This window comes from Manis javanica, chromosome 15, assembly GCF_040802235.1.
Source record: "Manis javanica isolate MJ-LG chromosome 15, MJ_LKY, whole genome shotgun sequence".
NCBI lineage: Eukaryota > Metazoa > Chordata > Mammalia > Pholidota > Manidae > Manis > Manis javanica.
The window spans coordinates 19,924,333-19,945,326 of NC_133170.1; the positions used below are offsets into that span (position 1 = coordinate 19,924,333).

The window sequence follows — 20,994 nt, forward strand, 5'->3', positions numbered from 1 at the left end:
AGAGGCTCTAATAAGTGCTTTTGTTTCAGGAACTTAAACAATGACTTTCTGTGCAGATGAGACAGGCAGCCTGGGAAGACGGATGTCCTTTGCCATCTGTGCAAGGACTATAGCAGCATTTATAGTGGCCATGCCCTGCTGGGGTCCCCTCTCCTTCTCCATTGATGACACATTCTCGGAAGGGACAAACTCAGGGACTTTCAGAACATGGTCCCTGGGGTTTTTTTTTTATGTGTGGCCTTGTGAGGTTGCTAATTGGTGCCAATTTCACTAGTGGTAATGGAGGAAACCTGTTAACAAATGGAAGACTTTAAAGTTTAAATCACCCCAGATTGGTTCTCTAGAATTTTCATAAAGGAAAGCTTATGGAATAATATGCTATGGGTTTGTAAGGTGGACTTCCTGTGAGGAGAAATTCCCAACTGAGCAGGTGTTCACCTTAGACTAAGAGAATGAGAAACCCCAAATGTGACTGTGTTTTCCCTAAGAAAACTAATCAGAGATTTGTTTTTCTCTTGAGAAAGATGATTTCAGTCCTCAAGAGATCTTTTTAAATGTTAGTATGGCAGAGAACTGTATTTTTTATGGACAGATGTTGTTGTTAAATGTGCTTGTCATAATGATGTTTGCTTAGTGGCTTATCTCTAAGGAGTTCAGAGCACTGTACAGACTTGTTCTTCATTATTTCTTAAGATCCTTCTTTTTCCTGATCATATTTTAATCTTGACTCTGAATTCTTCATTCAGTTTTTTCACTGGATTTTCTCTGAAAATCTCCTGTTAACTTCATGTCTCTCTTCTACCACTCTCTTCATTTCAAATATGGCGTACTCACACCAGGTCGGACAGCCTAGAAAAGCATTCAGGACTGTTCCTGTCAGTGTCCCAGGCTTCTCTTTATTTACCACTCATAATTACTCTTACAAACTTTCCCATTTGCAACATTTTCACTCTACGTCCTCCCCCTTAAAGGAAGAAGTGATTGAAACATACCTTATTCTACATACATCACCCCAGTTGTATTTAATGTTAGGTGTTCGCTTGTGCTAACTGCCTCGCTCCTTGCCTTTGGGTAACCAACCATGCTCTCTAACATGACCACTGAGTCTTGGCACTGAGAATATGATATTCGTAGAGGACTGTGGTTTTGTTTCATTTTTAAAACCGGTTTTCCTTTCACTCCTCAAGGAATTTGATACTTCTCCCTCTCATCACAGTCATCCTTGAAGAAACAGTAAAAAGGAATTATGACTTTAAGACAAGCTAGTATTTTGTATTAACAAATCAGACATTTCCCTGCCTTCAGGAAATCACCATGTCTGGGTACCATTCACTGGGCTCTAATCTGATGGCAGCCTAGTAAAGAGCCTTTGTCCTAAAGAGGTCCTTGGATCGTGAGTTTTGGGGAAGGCTTTTTAGAGACCATTCCCTTACCTTATGATGCGGAAACAGACTCAAATTTAGAAATGTGTCCACAATCACAGAAATCCCTAGGGATCTGTTCCTATTTTAGTTTCGGAAACACGACACGTGAATTAAGAAGTCACTCAATAAGGTAGTAAATAGCATGAAATAATGAAGGATTTGGTTGCCTTCATTATTTGCCATCTGTGCAAGGACTATAGCAGCGTTTATAGTGGCCATGCCCTGCTGGGGTCCCCTCTCCTTCTCCATTGATGACACATTCTCGGAAGGGACAAACTCAGGGACTTTCAGAACATGGTCCCTGGGGAAATAATGAAGGAGCGGTGTGAGCTGGTGCACGTTTGACACCTGCAGGCAGGAGTGAGCCAAAGAAGCCCTGAACCTTAGGGTCTGCCAATCTCCTGGTGCCCACAGCCAGGTTCAAGCTGGCAGCCCAATGCCTTTGAAAACCTTGGAAAGAGATGAATGCAACGGATCAGCTCTCAAGAGTAACAGAGACCACCTGTAGTGACCGAGTGTTTGAGGAGGAGGAGAGCTGAACTAGACCATTTCTCCGCACACCTCGTGCCTTTCGGCTGTCAAGGACTAGCATTGGTCTTCCCACTGAGCCACTGGTGGGCTCCGCATCTTTGCTCTTGCCTCAGCAGATAAGGACTCTGCATCGAAGGGGCTATCACATTTCAAGGCCCAGCTCAAAGACAAGGGTCTTCATCAAGCTTTTCCTTGACCCTTTCAAAAATAACCCCTTCTCCCCTGAATTCCAGAGTCCTTTATTTATACCTTTTATTAGGGTAATTACCAAAGCTTAAATTGATGTAGTTGTCAAGAGATCATGTCTCCCCACTAGACTATCCTTGGAGGATAGGGCTTATGACTTCCTCCTTCACTGTCAGAGAAGCAGTGTAATGGGTAGGAGCCCAAGCTCTGGAGCCAGACTGCTCAGCTTCGAATCCTGACAGTGCACCCACTCACCATGAGACTGTGGGCAAGTCATCCAAGCCCTCTGTTCTCATCCATAAAATGAGATGTTAGATAATACTCTCCATTTCACAAGCTTGCTGTGATGATGAATAGGATTACTAGAATGTTCAGTTCCTAGCACGTACTAAGCCCCCCATCAATGCTACCTGGTATTCTTGTCTCTAGAACATAGCCCATGCCTGGCGTAAGAGTGGCATGCAGTTGTTGGTGGGTGAATTGAAGTGAAGCAAGGATATAATTCGGCAAGCTTGACAGGAAGTTGGGATGCTAGATTGAACAGATTATTGTTGGGGAAATAAGAGTGATCTAATAAACAAAAATCATTTGGTCATAGAATTACAGGATCAAAACCTGGTTTTCCAGCTGCAGCATGATACCCACAGAGTAGAGTAGACCAACCATGCCCTCCTGTCACCCCATGTACCAGATGCTGTAAATGTATAAATACACCATTTGTTATTGCAATAGCTTTTATACACTGCTCTTAATTGAAATATCTCCTTTTTTAGTACTGTGGCAGTTGGCTTTTTAAAATTCTAAATGCTAGACTTCAAGTATAAATACTATTAAATTTCATGCCATTTGGTTCAGTCCATTATTCCAGTTAGTTCATAATGCTTCCAACCTTGATTCTGCAATGCAGAATATCTTCTGTGCTGTCTAGCTTTGTGTTATCTGCAGTTTTGTGAAATTCACTTCTATTTTGTTTTATGAAACACTGCAGAGGCCACACCGAAGAACAGTCTCCTGACTTGTCACTAGAGACCTCTTTCCAGTCGACACTGATTCATGAAACAACCATTTTTTTTCCTCTTTGGATACAGATTTTGAACTCCTTTCAAATCTATCAAAGTGAACAATAATCCATATTATATTCCACCTTGTTTACTAGGGTGTCATGAAAAACTTGGCCAAATGCTGTGTCTGCAGCATTTCTGTTTCAGATACAGTAAATCTGTCAGAAGAAAACATTCAGTGAGCTTGTCAAAACCTGTTCCTGATTAACCTGTATTAGCTCCCAATACTGACAACTTCCTTTTCCAGCGTGAACAAAGGATTCATGTTTTAAAATAATGAAGTGAACTGTGCAAAGGTAAATAGGACTCAATGCACAGACCTTGGCTATCAAAGTGAGAAAAGTTTGGATACAGTCCTGAGAGCAGTTGAAGACTATTGAAATTCTTGAAAAGGAAGTGCATAATAAAGTTTTATTCATAACAATGTATATGTAACAATGTTTTATGAGACATCTGGCAGCAGTTATCAACAAAGGACTCTAGGGGGAGCCATACATGAGGTTTGAAGCGTCTGCAGTAATCCCAGAATGCGCACTGGACTGCTGGGGTAGGCTAGTAGCAATAAAGATGGAAGAGAATAAATTTAGATTTAAAAGAAAAACTCCAAAGGGCCTATTAGAAAAAGATGATAGGAGTGAAAGAATAAATAAAAATAGGTACTCTGGGACTTCTCAACCTTCTTCACATCACTGAACATGCAGAAAATAACAGTTTGGAGACTGGGGTAAATAGGGCTGGAGATGGGGGTGATCCGACATCAGGGGCCAGTGGGGCAGCTCCCTTCTCCTACACCCACCTCCCCCAACCCCTAGGAGAAGACGCTAATATCTCCTTATATCTGGGAAGTGATGTGGACATTTCTGCTTTAGAAATCGTTTTAGCAGTATGAAGAAAAACAGACTTACACCAAATCAGGGCCAACAGTACAGAGAAGACTATATATATACAGGAAAGCAACAGTTCAGTTCATGCATAATTCTGAACCCAGAAGTAAAATACATTTGGCACACTTGGGGGAAGATGAACATCTGGGTTAATGCCCAACAAGACAGCCCAGGACACCACCTGCAGCCTGTGTTCCAGTGATACAGTAAAACCAAGGCAGTGGCTGTGCAGGACTAATTGGGGCAAAGAATAGACAGCACCTACTAGACAGGTTGGAGGGAGACAGGAAACATGCCCAGGGAGGCACTAGGTAGGAACCTAAGTGTAGACAAAAGCAGAAACAGAACAGGAGAGAATTTTGGTTTTGCATGAATAAGGAAGTCTCAGCCTGTTTGCTTGAAAATGTGTGCAGCTCTGCCCATAGGTTGTCCCTTACTGGTTTATGTAGATAATACTTCAGTAGTTTTGTAGTCTTGGTGCCTCACCTGGCCTCACTAATTTGGGTCGCTGCATGGAGGGAGTTGTCGATGGGGAAATGCAGGAGCTTGCAGCCCCTAATTCCAACATCAGGGCCACCACATGAATGATTTCTGGGGGCATCTGCCTTTCCTACTGGAATGCACATGAATGGTGCTCCCTGAAGTTGGGGCACAGCCTGTGTGGCCATATGTGACAGCTCTCTGAGACACCTACACAATTCATCCTGGGGCTCCCACCCAGCCCAGCAGGTGCATATCTGTGCTGACCCGTGTGTTCCCCCAGGTCCAGCAACACCCCCTTTCCCAGCCAAGCTGTGTCCATATTCTTTAATCCTGACTCATCATTTTATTCCAATCCAAATCTACCCCCTTCCCCACATGGCTTCCCACTGGATCCCTGCTACAAGCCAAAACACATCCTTCTGGCTCGTTTGCTCCAGTCATCCCATTGACCTTTCCAAAGCTATTTGCCACTCTCACTATAATGCTCCTTGTTACAGTTAAGTAGAAAAACCTGACAGCCACCCAGGGCAGGGACCTGGCACCCTCCCAGCACTTGGTACAGGCTTAAGTCATAGTACTTATCACACAAAGCTGTAGACACTGGTTTACATTTCTAGCTCCTCCACTCAGTATGAGCTTGATGAAGGGCAGGAAGATGTTTCTTTGAGCCATGGGGCTTAGTAGAGTGCTGAGCACACAGTAGGTCTTCTTTTAATGTTTGGTAAGTGGGTGAGCAAGTGTATGTTACCTTTCTGAGATTTGGATGCAGCAGTCTCATTTTGAGCATATGGGTTAAAAAAAAAAAGTCTATCATGTACAATGCATGTGTCTGTTGCCTTTGCTCACCAGCTGCCTGGAGAACATTAGGAGAGGCTGCCAGGGCCTCTGCCAGTGGTTTCTGAGGTTTCTGTTTGCCCCTGTGCAGGTGGGGAAGTGGAAAGACAAGTCCTTGCAGATGAAGTACTACGTGTGGCCCCGAATGTGTCCTGAGACTGAAGAGCAGGAGGATGACCATCTGAGCATCGTGACCCTGGAAGAGGCCCCGTTTGTCATTGTGGAGAGTGTGGACCCTCTGAGTGGAACCTGCATGAGGAACACAGTTCCCTGCCAAAAACGCATCATCTCCGAGTAAGGCAACTTTCCCACGGGCTCCGGGTGGCATGGGATGGTCAGGCTGTTAGTCCTGGCTGGCCTGGGACCTGAGGCACAGAGATAGTTGGGCATCATGTCCAGTTTTTGGTTACTGTTGGGCAATGGAATTGCTGACTGCCCTGTGGTCTGATGTCTGGTTCTGTCCAGATCGTGACCTTGGAGAATGACTGCTGATTGCGCTAACCTGTCTGTGCCTTCCCTGGCCTCCATAACCAGGACCTCAAGTTCATGGAGATTTAAGTTTATATTGGTGTTGAAATATGTTTTCTTGGGCCAGAATTTTCTGAACTTCTGAGATTTAGAAACATTTTTGGAAATAGATAAAACTAATGTATGGCATTAGATGTCACGATAATTAATGGTTCTCTTTGGTGAGGGCAGAAAATGCCTAGAAGAGAGAATGAGAGGCCTCTAAGGTACTGGTAACTGTTCTGTATCTGGATTTGGTGCTGGTCAAGTAGGTGGGCTCAGTGTATACAAATCCATCCAACTGAATGCTTAGGATACGCATACTTCCCTCATGTACATTGTACTTAAGAAGAGCATTAAAGATTGTGAGAAAAAAGGGTTCAGTGTGACGAGCTAATGAGAGAATTGCAATCCTGTGGTCTGATTTATGTCCTCCCTCGGGTCTGATATACACCATGCTGAGCTGTGAAGGGGGCCTGCTTTGGGGTTGGAGTTTTAATGGCAAAAGGTAATATTTGCCTCTTGTATTAAAGCCTTGGCTTGTTTGTTGTTTTGTTTTGTTTGTTTGTTTAATTGGTTAGGAATAAAACAGATGAGGAGCCAGGTTACATCAAAAAATGCTGCAAAGGGTTCTGTATTGACATCCTTAAGAAAATTTCCAAATCTGTGAAGTTCACTTATGATCTTTACCTGGTTACCAATGGCAAGCATGGTAAGAAGATCAATGGAACCTGGAATGGTATGATTGGAGAGGTGAGTGCCAGGAAGTCAGAGCCATTTCCATTTTCCATTTATTTTGTTTCATTTAAATGCAAAAAAAATGCATGCTTTATAAATTAAGAAAGTACAAAATAGTAAATATACTCTCTCGTTCCCACCATACCAAGGAAACCACTGCCAGGCTATATTTTCTCACCTTCCTGAAAGTTCTCATTGGGCCATTGCACCCTTCTCCCCAGGTGGTAATGAAGAGGGCCTACATGGCAGTGGGATCACTCACCATCAATGAGGAGCGATCCGAGGTAGTCGACTTCTCTGTGCCCTTCATAGAGACTGGCATCAGTGTCATGGTGTCACGCAGCAACGGGACTGTCTCACCTTCTGCCTTCTTAGGTAAGGACATGGACATCAGGACGATACCTGTCCTGCAGGAACAAATGAGAGAACACGTGGACAGACTGCTGCAGCCAGGAGGTGGTTCCATTTTAGGGACTTCCAAAGGGACCATTCTCAAACCCAACACTGAAGAACCCCCAATACACAAAAAATTCAGATGACATAATACCTAAGAAGAAAGTGCGGGCCTGGTGATCAGGGATCCTACTTTAGTTCCATTCCTGCCACTTCCTCATCATCTGACCTTGAGCAAATTTGCTCCTTCCTGGGACTCAGACTCCTCACCCGCAGAAGGCATGTCGACTAGCTGATCGCTGAGACTACTTCCTGCTTTAATAATTTCTAATTCTGGATATCACTGAAATGCCTATTCATGTTTAATTATCTACCAAAAGAGGCTTTCTGTTTTCACTTGAGTTTTTCTGAGGCTTTGACAGATAAAGCTGATTGGACTCTTGCTCTCGCCCGGCCCATCCTTCCCCCAGCCATCCTGTGCTTCTCCACTCTCTGAAATCACTTACGCGTCAAAGCCTTAGTTATAAGTCTTATGATATAAGACCAGGGAAGATGAGGCCAAGATTTCAATTAGATGAGGTCTTCATGAGCTCACACCCCATATTTTTTGCAGGGGCTATGAGAGCAAGGGGTTGAAAAATAAAATGTCACCTTGAAAGTAGTGCCCCGGGCTAAGAGACAGAAAGCCTGGCTTGGACGTAAACAAGCTATAAGCCCTTGGACAAGTCACAATCTCCCTAAAGGGTATCAACCTTTTTTTTCATGAGGACATTGAAATAGACAGTAATTCACATTTCTTTAAGCTCTATCTAGGGTGTGTGTCAGGGGGAAGGGAGGTGGATCACTCAATAAGTGCACTATAAAGTGGAATTACAGGTTCCAAAGAATTTTTCTGTAAATTACTCAAGTTTCTCAGCTAACCCTTCTTACAGGGAGGCAAGTTCTGGCCCTGCCAGTTTTATGTGAGATGTTATTAGATAAACCACACTATATGCATCAGTCCTCATAGCAGCTTTATGTATTTTATTTGCTGTTTTCACTTACAAGGATAATTGGAACATTAAGAGATGGGAACAAAATTACATTCTAATTCTAACCTTGTCAGCATAGCACCAACTTCAGCTTCTAAACTGGAAGAGTCAGTGATATATTAGCATAGTCCTAGGATGACATGGAAATATCAGAGAGAGAGAGAGAGAGAGAGAGAGAGAGAGTGTGTGTGTGTGTGTCTGTGTGTGTGTGTGTGTGTGTGTGTGTGTGGAGGAGTAGCAACTGGTTAACTACAGGGGTAAGAGAAGCCAACATTTATTGAACACTTCCATGTGGTGTGTCATGCATTATTGTACACCCTCTGGGTAGGGTATCTCACCAATACTATTCGATAAGACACTAAATGGCTTGGGAAACTGAATCTGAGACAGGGCAAGCAATTTCCCAACAGTCTCTCAGCTCATAACTGGCAGGTTCAGGATGAAAGCCCCAATGTGGCTGCCTTCAGGGTACACGTGGAGCTGTTTCAGAGCTCAGCTCTTAATCAGGAACCACTGTAGTGGGTAGAGACTAAGAAGTGTTAGAAGACAGTGGGAAAGCAGGCTTTTGCCCCCAAGGACTTCAAGTTGTAACTTGGACCTGACACTTTCTGAGCTTGAACTTGAAAAGCACCTTGACTTCTGAGTCTTAGTTTACTCCTTTGTGAAAAAGATGTGGTAAAACCATCCCAAAAGGGCCTTCACAAGGATTACATAAAACATGTGGTGAGAGTACTTTCTAAACAGTAAAGATCACGACAAATTTTTGTTGTATTCTGTGTATAAAAAGTTATCTGGGACTCACCTGGGGAAAAAAGCATAGAGGGGATGCTTGTACTCAGTTATTCCCTAATCTTAGACCGAAGTGAAATCAGGGTAGGACTGTGATCAGTGAGAGCCTAGGAGGAAGGTTTTCTCCACTCCCCAATAGAGGCTTTGAACTGTACCTTCCACATTCAAATCACTGGCTGCCACTGAAAGGTTTTATATTTCATGCTTGATGTGTGCCCTATCAAGGTCCTTTTTAGATTGATTAAAGGACCATGCTTTTACAATTCTCTTGGGAGTTCAAAAGTAAAGATGTTTTCAAGTAAGAAAAATATTTTCTAATTCTCAGCCAATTTTCCCCCTTTTTCAACTTCATCTTTATTAATGATTTGGAAGATAGAAAAAACAGCACATTAATTCACTTAGTTTCAAGTTTACAATGTGATGTGACAGCTAAAAAGGCCAGAATTATTTTGAGACACAATTGAGGGAGCATGTATCATGGGGCAGACTAGTGAGTCCCTTTTTATAAGCCTTCAGAGAGATGGCTCCTGGAATATAGTGTCGAATTTCTGGACACCTCTAAGCCAGAGAGATTTAGATCAACTGGAAAGGATTCAGCAGAAATGATTAAAGATATTAAAGAAAGCATGTGTAGAACATTCTTGCTCTCTGGCCTGGTCCTGGCCCATCAACCCTGTCACCTGGTGATAGGGAATAGCTTGTAGTTGTTTTGTTAATTAAAGCCAAAGCACATTCCCCTGACACCTGCTGAATTCCCATTGTAGGTACCAATAGCCATGGAGTTTTTTTTTAACATTGACTTTTATTAGGCATCATTAGTGTATGAGAATGTAATACACCACCTCAAAGTGGGTTGAAAAAGTAGACCTACACTGGGAAGTCTACTAGAAGTATATAATGATTACTGAACCAATTCAACCCTGAAATAGTCACTAAGTCTATTGAGAATGAATTTGCCCAGAAGGCTCAGGAGCATTGGTGAAAGCTTTCACAGGTCTCCACCACATGGTGTGGCCATATAAATGAGAATGTAAACCCTGAGCCAGTCCAATGTGACTCATTTACGCCATAGGTAGTACTTCGTCCCTTTGCGCCATTTGCTGATAATGGCAAAGATCATCTCTACAGTCTCAAAACATTCACAGGCAAGAGGCTGTCCTACTCATGTGTTTGGAAGAAAACAAACTGATCTGCCCATCAGGGGACTGGAGATGCTCCAAACTCTTACTCTTACTCTTCTTAACACCTCCCTAATCCAGAGAGGAGTTGCCACATATTTGTGGTTTGTTTCCCCAAAAAATATGTGCTGCATGAGCGACTGAATATGTGAATTACTCGGAATCTGGTTGGTCTCTGTGTTAAGCCTGAGCACTGATATTTTTCCTTCCCCAGAGCCATTCAGTGCCGACGTGTGGGTCATGATGTTTGTGATGCTGCTCATTGTCTCAGCGGTGGCTGTCTTTGTCTTCGAGTACTTCAGCCCCGTGGGTTACAACAGGTGCCTCGCTGACGGCAGAGGTAAGGGGCTGCGGTGGTGGCGTTTCCGCACTTTCTACCATTCTCAATGCTGAATCTCTCTGCTCCTCGTGGGCTGTCTGCCTCCTCCCTAACTTATCTGTTTATAGAAATGAACCCCAGCCTTCTGTCGCCAGCTTGGTCGCTCATTAGAAATACCCCAATTAAGAGGTTAGTTTGAATCTGTATGTTCCCTCCCTGATGCCAAGCCCAGTTCCACCTCTAGGTAAACGAGACGAAAGCTGGCAGTAGGTACATGTAGAATAAACATGTCAGAGGAAATGATTTTGATAACCTTAGGCAGTGAGCAGTCTGTCTGAACAGATGGACTAACAAGGCAGATTATACCCATATATTAAGAATAAGGAAAAACAGGCTACTCCAGGGTACATGCAAGACAGTGGTGGCTGGAGAGTTCTGTACAGCCACAGGATGACCACTGAGGTCAAGACCTCCAAAGCATGTGTCTCTGGCTCAGCTCCCTCTGCCAGGGAATGGAGGTGTGGGGTGTTTGAAATGAAACGGCCAGAAGACACTAGTTCCCACCCACAGCTACTATTTGGGGCCAGTCCGATTTTCTGGCTAGGTGGCTCAGGAGACTTAAGGGGCTGCCCCTGTGTTTGAGGCACTCGTAAGACTTCACAAAAAGTTTACTAGATTTCTGAAGGGGGCCGTCAGACCCTTGTAAATAACTCCTCCCAAACTTCCTGAGACTCCCAGGGTTAGGAAATACTGCACTTTCTCTGAGTCTTCTCCCATCTAGAATATGAGTTTTATCTTGGAAGCATACCTCCAACGTGGAATATTCTCAACCCGGCTTACACATCAGAATTATCTATGGGCTACTTAAAAGACAAGGTGCTTGGAGCTCATTTTCTAGTACTCTGAGTCACTACGTCCAGGGTGGGGCTTGCGCCACTATGTTTCAAAATAGTGGTTTCTACCTTGGTTGCATGTTAGAATTACCACCCCATCCCGCACCACTTTAATAGGAATCTCTGGGGATGGGGTGCCGGGCAGCAGTATTTTGCTCAAGCTCCCTAGTGCTTCCATTGAATTCGTAGTCCAAGCCATGAACCACCACTGCACTGGTGCAGACCTGCCTTCTTACTTGGTTTGTATACTCCGGGATAGAAGTTGGTGTGTCACCACAGTATGGTATAGCCGGGTGGCTTTCTGCCTGTGCTGAAGGGTCTTCCAGGAGCCCTGACCTCCTTCCCACCCTGAGGGGCCTTCCAAGTAACAAGGGAAGCACCCTAGAAGCACACAAGTACACGGGGGTGTTCTCAGTGTCAGGAACTAAAGTTAGTGTGTAACTTTAGTTAGAACTAAATCTGCTAGAAAAAAACCAAGGAGACAAAAATCCAGACACAAAAGTCAGAACCAGGGCTTTCCATTACTCAGGTTACCAAAGGGTGCTTGTCACAAAGGAACTCAACATGGGGCCACTTTAAATATCAAGTCTCCTCAGGGTGTTTTACAATGTATGAAACTGATTCATAAACAACTTTTTAGCTACACATCTGTTCCATGAAATAAGGTCCACATGCACAGATGTGTGCGCACAGTTAGACACAGGCTCGACACAGGTACCCACTGATGATTTAGTTGGCTGGGCAGATGCTAGCAGGATCACAGAGAGCCTCATAAGACCTGTGCTAATGGGCTATAAAACTGTGTGGGCAGATGTTTACTCCTGCAGTGGAGGGACAGCATGCAGACCTACACATCAGGCAAGATTTTGCAGAGAAAACAGTGAGGTCATATAATAAATGTATGAACAGTAGCCCTTGCCCTACCTGTGTAAAGGTTGAGGGGGGAGAAGTTGAAGACAGTCCACCTTTTCTGCCCCCAGACATGGGTGGTAAAGCCAGGCTCTGTGACTCTGTCCCTGGGCTTCCTGATACTATCTTACACAGAAGCTGCTACTATAGGAAGCCAATTGGGAGGTATTGGCATGGGGGCGGGGTCAAGCTGTCTTCGACACATTTAGTGCTAAGTGCTACAAGCTCGAGAAGGGTTAGGAGAAAGTGCACTCAAAGCCTTCCAGCACCCAGTGTGAATACTGAAGGTCCGTGACAATGGTAGAAAAAGACCCCACAACATTCTTGTGGACCTTTTCTGAAGTTGAAATGCATTCTTGATAGATACAAATAGAAATTTTAGGAACAATGGTAATAAGAACACAAGTGAGGAGAGAGTGGGATACTCGCTTTTGTTATTCAGTTCTGATGTGATCTTGAGGGTCTATATACACGGGGACAGGAAGCAGGCTCCTCCGTGGCCCCAGCTGAGTTGTAACCATTAGTTGGCACAAGATCCCTACCCCCACACATACACCCCAGGCCTCAATTTTTATCCTAAAGAACTTCTTCTGCCTTGCTGAGGGTCCCGGAAGAGAAGCACAAGCTCTGCACTTCAACACTGACTGTAAAAGGCCTGCCTCTTACAGGGTTTCCTGTTCTGAGCAGGAGCTTGCCTGCTCTGTGTGTTTGTAGGTTTCTAGAGCCAGCGACTCTGTCTTGACTTTCTGTCCTTGTCCTTTCGTCATGCCAGAGCCAGGTGGCCCGTCTTTCACCATCGGCAAAGCTATTTGGTTACTCTGGGGTCTGGTGTTTAACAACTCCGTACCCGTGCAGAACCCAAAGGGGACCACCTCCAAGATCATGGTGTCAGTGTGGGCCTTCTTTGCTGTCATCTTCCTGGCCAGCTACACTGCCAACTTAGCTGCCTTCATGATCCAAGAGGAGTATGTGGACCAGGTTTCTGGCCTGAGTGACAAAAAGGTAAGAGAACCATTTGAAACCTCTCATCTTTCGCTCCATCCTGTGCTGAGCCATACTCAGAGTTCTCATGTACCTGTTAATGTTCTAAATCTTTAGAATTAAAGGTTCTTTCATATGTTTCCTTAAATTGGGACATGGGAGCAGAAATCTGCTTCCCTACTGAAATAATAGTACTTTACATTTGCTTCATGATTTGTGAAAGCCTGTTACTAGTACATCCTGGGCTGCAAATAAGGGTAGCAGTTTTCTGACTATGTGGTACCTCTTGTTGGATATGCTTGGGTGGCCCATCAGCACAGGGCTGCCGTTGGGTGTGTTATTAGAGGGCCGCCCCGTGCACCCACGCAGAAGGCACCGGCCCATTATGGCCCTCATTTTCCTCCCAGTGAATTTTGGCTGTGGGCTCTCCCTTTGTTCCTCGTATGCTGGTGTGTTCCCAGGGCTGAGCAGGAGGATCATTCATGTTGTGCCCTGAAGAGAAGTAACTGCTACTGAATGCTAGTCGCCCTGTGTGGTGCTGATGAATGGGCGGCCCCCATACCAGTTGCCAGCCTCCCTGCTGGCCTGTGCCAACAGGGGAAGAAACGGGTCTCCATTTCTCTGGCTGAGGATGTGCAAAACATCTGACTCTCTAGGTCTGCCTGAAGCTTCAGAGTTTCTGTGGGAGATGAAGCCATAATAACTGGGATGGCCCAAGACTGGCGAGATGAGCTCCGTGCAGGGAGGGTCCCGACGGCTCACGGACACCCCACCTAATTCTGGAGACTTCCACTTACAACAGAGTTCCCTTTCCGTGTTTCCTTAAGACTTAGAAAATGAGATTTCTGTGGCCTAGAATGATATGTTTTGTAGCCAACCATGATGGGGAAGCTATGAGATGTAGACGGGTGTGTGTTTAGACTAGATAGGTCAGATAGTTAATGATTGTCAACGTGGTTTAGGTTTCCCCAAGACAAAACCTTAAGCACTTAGCAAATGGTTTGAAGTGAGTGAAAAGGAGGAGATAGTCTCTTTGGGGGCTAGGTTCTGATTTCTCTATCTGTTCCTCTCTATTCATCAAGAACATTCAAGCACATGGGGAGGATAAGCTTCTTAAAAAAATTAAAAAATAAAAATATACATTTATGGATCATTTACTTAGTTCACCTCTTCATATTATCTCTTGCTCTAACTTGTCTTTTTACTTTATCTTTCTTCCTTATTTTTAAAATTAATACCTGTGTTTTCTTTCTCCCTTGTTTTTAAGCCTTCATTTACTTCTCTCTTCTTGCACATGATTTATTATACATTTATTCATATATTCATGCATTTATTAGTTAATTCATTTTTACACCTTTCTCTTTCTCATTGTCCTTTCGTCAATATCCTTCATCATTATGATCCTGACTCTCAGAAAATTTGAATGAGAGACCTTGCTTCACCCTCTGTTACAAACAAGTTTGGGGTCTGTTTTTATAACCCAGACAGTAGTGGGGCTAAGTACAACTACTTCCTTAGGACTCTGTGCCTGGATATGGCATAGGTGTGTGAACCATGCCCATTCCCAGCCACACATGTGGCCAAAGGGGGATGGACCCCACATGTGGATTGCCAGAAGCATGGCAGACCGTCTCCGCATCAGGCTATGGCAGAGGCATGGTGGGTCACAGGGCTTCCTGGAGCTCTGGGCTGTTAAGTGGGGACCCATCATATTTATCCCATTCTTTTCTTTACATGTCTCTGAGAATTGCTTCAGCCACTGTATTTATCTTTTTCATACCTTCAAAGGCCACCTGGCAACAACTGAGTGATTTCCTCTTTAAGCATATTGAAGATGATAAGAGATTGTTTTCCCATCTGTGGTTTTGGAAAAACACATCATTCTAGGCTGCTTAAACCACAGAGGCTGTGCCCAGTCTGTCCTCCACACCATGTTGGTTATGTTCTGAGATGTCAAATCCCGTCAGTTCTTTGCTTAAAGGACTTGAGCAGCTCCATTGCTTAGAGAATAAAGATGACTTCTTTCCTAGTGTTCCTTTCAAGGCCTTTACAAGTGGTTCCGATGTGCTCCAGGTCTTCAGTCTCATGAGCCAATGCTTCGGTTCTTGCACCCTGCATTCCAGAACCTCCCTGACCACTCTTCTTCCCAGCCAGGCCTCTCCCTGTGCTTCTCCTCACTTTGTTACTCTTCAAACTCCTACTGAAATGTCAAGACCCAGCGTAGAGATCACTTTGTCTGGGGAGCTTTCCTTGGTTCACTGGACAGTTAGCCATTCTCTCCTTTTCATGGCAGTCATTCGTACTAATCGTAGCACTTGTCTTCCACTTTGTACTGTAATAATCCGTGACCTGCACCTGACTGCATCTCCCCTATCTGACCATGAGCCTCACAGAGCAGTGACCATAAGTTAATTATTATTTTTCATTAAAGTCTATGGGGAGAGAGGGAGAGACAGTGTATTTACTTGAGAGCCTCCTGTGCAGAGCAGTAGAGGAAGAACTATAGGCCAAGAAACAACCAGAGAGCAAGAACCCTGTAACAGCTGTTTAATCTGAGAATATTTGAAAATAGTTATTGGATACATTTTGGAACTTTGCAAATTACTAAATAGTAAAGTGTAAGCATCCTGCCAGAAAGTGTCAACATCATTTACATAATTATAGAAAACGTTTAAGTAACTAATGACATATAACTGCGTATCAGTGTTAGCTACGCTAATGTAAATCAGAAAGAGAGTTTTCTGACAGTGCACTTAAAATGCCAAAATTCTTATTAATTTTATTTCAAAACATCTCAAGAAAACAAAGTCTTGGGACTGTCTTTGCACGAGAGGAAGTGTGTTCTATAAATTTAGAAAAAGAAAGAGGCAAGTAGTCAAAACAATAACGTTGAGAATAGAAATGAGGTGATTTTGAAGATTCTTTTTTCAATGAAATTAAATTTTCATCAAGGAAAGAAACATTTAAAATGGAGAAGCGTTCCTAAGCTTGTTCTGATGATCATGGATATCATATTTTCCATGTAACTCAAGTCAAATGGTAAAGGTCTTGGAGTGATGATGGGAAGATATTTGTAGCCTTAAAATTTGTGTATCTTTAAGAAATTACCTTCAACTTGACGGCAGAAAAATGTTCCCAGATATCATTTATGTTAAGATACAAAATCAGAATGTTCAGAGTGAAATTTCCGTGAAACCTATTTGGGCTCCTTTTTACTGGATGGCTTCCATTTTGCACTAGTACATATTACATCAGTGCATTCTGAATTATTCCGCTACATGCTGTAACTAAATGTGGGCCCAAGTTCTAACATTTGGCAGCCCTGCTGTATATTCCATCAGTTCCGCCAGTGGGAGGAGAACGTAAGGAAGCTGGTGACATATTTCATCTCTTAACAAAGAGCACACAATGCTAATTCTCATATTTCTCACCTCTTCAGAGGGATTTCTCATTTTACAGTCTGCCAACTACATTGCAGACGGCAGAGAGCCTAGCTGGGTGGAGGAAGGGACACATTTGCTGGGCAGTAGGCACACCCATTATCAAGTGACACAGCCATGGTTTGGGTCCGTACGTGTTGGACTCTGAACTCTGCCAGATGTCCCATGGTAGCAAATCCCAGACAAAGTTCCGACAGCTAAGGACTCAGTATTGCCATCTCTGCCCCCACTTCTTCCTGTGATTTAGTGACTTTTCACATCAGTTCCACTTAACGCAGCCCTTTTCTGGTCACAGAATGCTATCACCAACAAAACGACTCATTTCTTCTACTACTATTCCTGATGATAATTATAAAAATTACCATTATTATTAGTATAACTGCAACAGCAATGTCTCTGTTAACATTTCTCAGCTCTTACGAACCAGGCATAATGCCAAATACATTACATAGCTTATTTTATGTAATGGTGCTATTAATGTCTTCATTTGTAGATGGGGAGACTGAAGCTCAGAGAAGTTAAGTAATCTTCCCTCTGATGTCCCTGGCTCCCTGTAGCACCTAAACAGTGTGTGACCCTTTTCAGATCTCTTTGCTTTATCCAGTCACTCTCTTTGCTTCCTACCTGCCCTTCGACCTTGTTAAAGTGTAACAAGTGAGATCCTTTTCCTCTACTAAAAAGTAGCTATCTGATTAACTGATCCATAATTCTTAGATAGCATTTTAACATTTGCACTTTTAAAATAAGTCTTCCAGAGGCATTACTTTAAACAGAAAATACCAGTGATTTCCAGTATTTGGGCCGGCTAATGCCTACATGTTGACTTTAGCCTGGGCCTGTGACCCTGAGCTTTAAGCTGCTGTTGGAGGAGTGGCAGCAGGAGAAAGAAGGGTCAGGTATGAGGCCAGCCATGGGGTGAAGGAAGCCTGCAGGGAGGCAGAGGCCGTACAGTCACGGGAGGCTGCTGTCTGGCCCCTGGGCTCCCAAGGGTATCTGGCTACATCCTGCTTCACACATTTTATCACCCGTGTGACATATACCTATGTTATATTTTGCAGTTCTTTTCCTCAAGGAACTTTATTAAGTTTAAAATGTCAAAAAGATGCTTATCTAGTGAATGAGGGCAGCCATCTTTGCCTGCTTCACTGACAGTGTGATCCGGGCGGCCTTCTACCAACTGACGGAGACCCTGTAGCTCTGCTAGAGCTTCTGAGAAGTCCCACAGAGTCTGGAGGTCACCTCACATCCTCTGGGACATAGGCAGTGCATGACTTTTAAATCAGTGTGCACACAAATGAGCCTGTCTGTACTGGGAAGCAAACCAGCCTGGTGATAAGCATGTTTATGCCACAGCTACACTGATGTGTAATGTCTGGGTGGTGTTTGAGCACGCGCGAGGAAATGGGCCATGCTTTCCACGGTACAAATGCTTTCCGTGCCTTATTAACTTTAGGCTGAAAGCCAGTGGGGACAGCTGACCTCAAGCCTGATCTGTCATACTCTGATGCTGGCCCAGACCTTCTTGGTCAAATCATGGAATAGTGGGACCAAAACAGCTTACTAGGGAAACCAGCGGGTGTGACCAGGAGGGAGCTGGAAATGAGGGTCTGGGATGGATCTCCAGGTAGACGGGCAAGAAAAGGGTGGGATCTGTTGCATGGGAGCCCTGCAGAGCTGTCAGGCAACTGGTCCTCTTGTGGCAGTGTGTCAAGAGCAGTTCTGGAGGAAGAAACAAGAGAAGAAAACTTGCAAAACCCTGGGAGTCACCGGGCACAGGACAGGCGTGGACAGGGGAAGGGACACCTGCCCTTGGTCCCTGAAGGAGCAGAGCCGACCTGACCCTGCACATGGACTGCTGCCCCAAGCACTGAGTCTCCTCATTCCTGCCAGGGTGACCCCCATCCAGACGGACCCAGGACACAGCCCTAGGGCTTGGCACCCCGGGTCTGTCGCCAGGGTCGGCTCTCACTACTGTCCTAGTTTCATTTGAGAATGGCCTAGTTATCTTCCCCCAGCAGGCCCCCTCCTTGAATGACCACCTGCTTCCTGACATCTCATGATTTCCCCCCCAGGACTCCTCGCCTGTGACCTCGGCTCTACTGCTGAGGCCTATAGTGGGTTGAATGGTGGTCCCCCAAAACATATGTCTGCATCCTCACCCCTACAATCTGTGAATGTTGGCCTATTTTGGAAAAAAGATCTTTGCAGATTTGATTAAGTTAACGATCCCAAGATACGATCATCCTGGATTATCCAGGGCGATGCTAAGTCCAGTGACAAGTGACCTTTTAAGGAAAAGGCAGAGAGATTTGACACAGAAGAGAAGAAGGTCATGAGAAGGTAGAAGCCACAAGAAATGCCTAGAGCCCCCGGAAGCTGGAAGAGACGAGGAGCGGGCTCTGCCCAAGGCCTCTGGAGGGGCACTGTCCTGCCAGCATCTTGAGTTTGGACTTCTGGCCTCCAGAACCGTGTGGAAAGAAATCTGTATTGTTTTAAACCACACATTCATGGTGATTTGTTACGGTAGCCATGGACACTAACACAGGGCCTTTGTGACCTACCTTACTTCCTGCATTCTGAGCTCATGGTACCCTTTAGGTTTTGGGGCTTCTCTTATTCTTCTCAGCTGCCTTTGTCACCCTCCCCCAGCCCCTCCCTGGGGTCTTTTCTCTCTCAGAAAAGCAAGACCCATGTCAGTTTCTCCTCTCCTTAATCTCCTTTGCTCAGAAGAACAGAGCTACGTCACACTGGAGGTTTGCAGAGATGTGCTGTACACACAGAGGGAGCTTCGTGCTGATGAATTTTAGGGAGACAATAAAAATCCTAAGTGTCACTGTGTGCTCCCTTCACTCTGCCCTGGAGCCTGATTACTGTTGGTTTCCCCCAGTATGTGGTCTGTTATTTGTGTGCACGTTTGCACATCACCTTCTGCCAGGCCTCTTAGTAGTACTGTTGTTGTCAGAGGGGATTGAGGACATGTGTTTGGACAATGTATCATTTCTATAGCTCCTTCCTGGGGGAAATACTACTACTGCACCCCTCTCATAGTCTGGATTGTGCGGCATTGTTCAAATTACAGAACTGGAAGGGACTTTATTTGGTCATCAGATAAAAAGGTGATATTTTTCTCATCAATGTCCTCTGTCTTCATGTAGACGAACATATGTTCCTTGTTGCACAGCAATGCACACTCATATATGTACGTGTGTGCATATGTGTATAGATGTATACATATGTGCATACACGCACACACACATATAGCTGTATATCCATCTGCCAAAACTACATAAAGATAACAATGTAACTGGGTAATTAGGCACCTGATGTTTACAAAGCTGTGTGAGGCAGCCAAGTGTCCCATGTGCATAGAATATAAGTTTTACTGAATGGATATGAGGAAGGTTGTCTTTCTTACTTGGAAAAAGAAGAAAGTTTTGTCTCATTTTGCTGGTATTAGTGGCACCATCTTTTTGTGTAATGAAACAAAACAAAATGAAGAAAATAGAAAAAAGAAAGGAAAGGAAAAAAAAAATCACCAGAATTCAATCTTGGGCTAGATCTACTCTGCATGACCCTTCCTAGAAAGGTGCGCATCCTCACAGGGTGAGAGGGTTAGAAGCCTTGCAGGAGCCATAACGTTTTTAAAACTTTTGCAACTTTGCGAACTAGTATGAGCGTGAATTCACAATTTCCCCACCTGAATTGAATTGAATTGGCCCAGATGGAAACCAGACATTGGCAGCAAACAAGTTTTGTTAACAAAAATCAAGGCATGTAGCCTGTTGTACTGTACTTGAACTTCGGGTGCTCTGAGAGTGGGAGAAGCGAGTAGGCTCTTTTTTGAACTGGAGGATCATTGAACCCATCTGTCTGGTTTCCACCCTCAGTCAGGCTGTGTGTTTCCCAGGTTGGGAAGAGCAAGTGGCTCTGGGGGCTCCCACGGAAGTTCAGATCTACTTACAGCCAAGTCTTTGGTTCTAAGAGAAGAGACCCAGGTCATTCAGCTGTCTGTGGAAGGCAGTTTCTTCATTCTCACTGATGTTTATTTACATGAAAGAAAAATAAGAGAGTTCCTCAGCATCCTTTTCTCTCTCATCAAAAATGAAAGCTAGAAGTAAATGTTTATTTGAAGGGGGCTAAGCTCTTATATACTCACTAAATCTTGGCATATGGGTTGAAGATTTATTAAGAATTAGTGTTTCACTCTTGGGCAACTAAGTTCGAGTCCTTTGAGACAAATTAACGCAGCCATGAAAATTTATATGTGGCCCAAGGCAGCAGGCCTAAAATGAATCAGGGTTTAGAGATGTCAGAATTGTCTTCACGGTGAAAATGGCGGCACCGGCTGGCTCTGGGCTCTCATGGGGGTTTCAGCTTTTCTGCATTCCACTGCCCTGCCCGCCCTCATCATGC

General features: G+C 44.3%; 1 protein-coding gene across 2 annotated transcripts in view; it reads left to right on the forward strand.

Moving 5' to 3' along the window:
• Positions 1-20,994, forward strand: part of GRIN2B (glutamate ionotropic receptor NMDA type subunit 2B) — a 388,323-nt gene that overhangs the window by 334,541 nt on the left and 32,788 nt on the right. For both annotated transcript variants that reach the window (XM_073222983.1, XM_073222984.1), the window contains 5 exons: positions 5,495-5,697; positions 6,492-6,663; positions 6,870-7,023; positions 10,254-10,379; positions 12,933-13,162. In XM_073222983.1, coding sequence (XP_073079084.1) covers positions 5,495-5,697; positions 6,492-6,663; positions 6,870-7,023; positions 10,254-10,379; positions 12,933-13,162 — 885 coding nt within the window. The remainder of the gene's footprint in view (positions 1-5,494; positions 5,698-6,491; positions 6,664-6,869; positions 7,024-10,253; positions 10,380-12,932; positions 13,163-20,994) is intronic.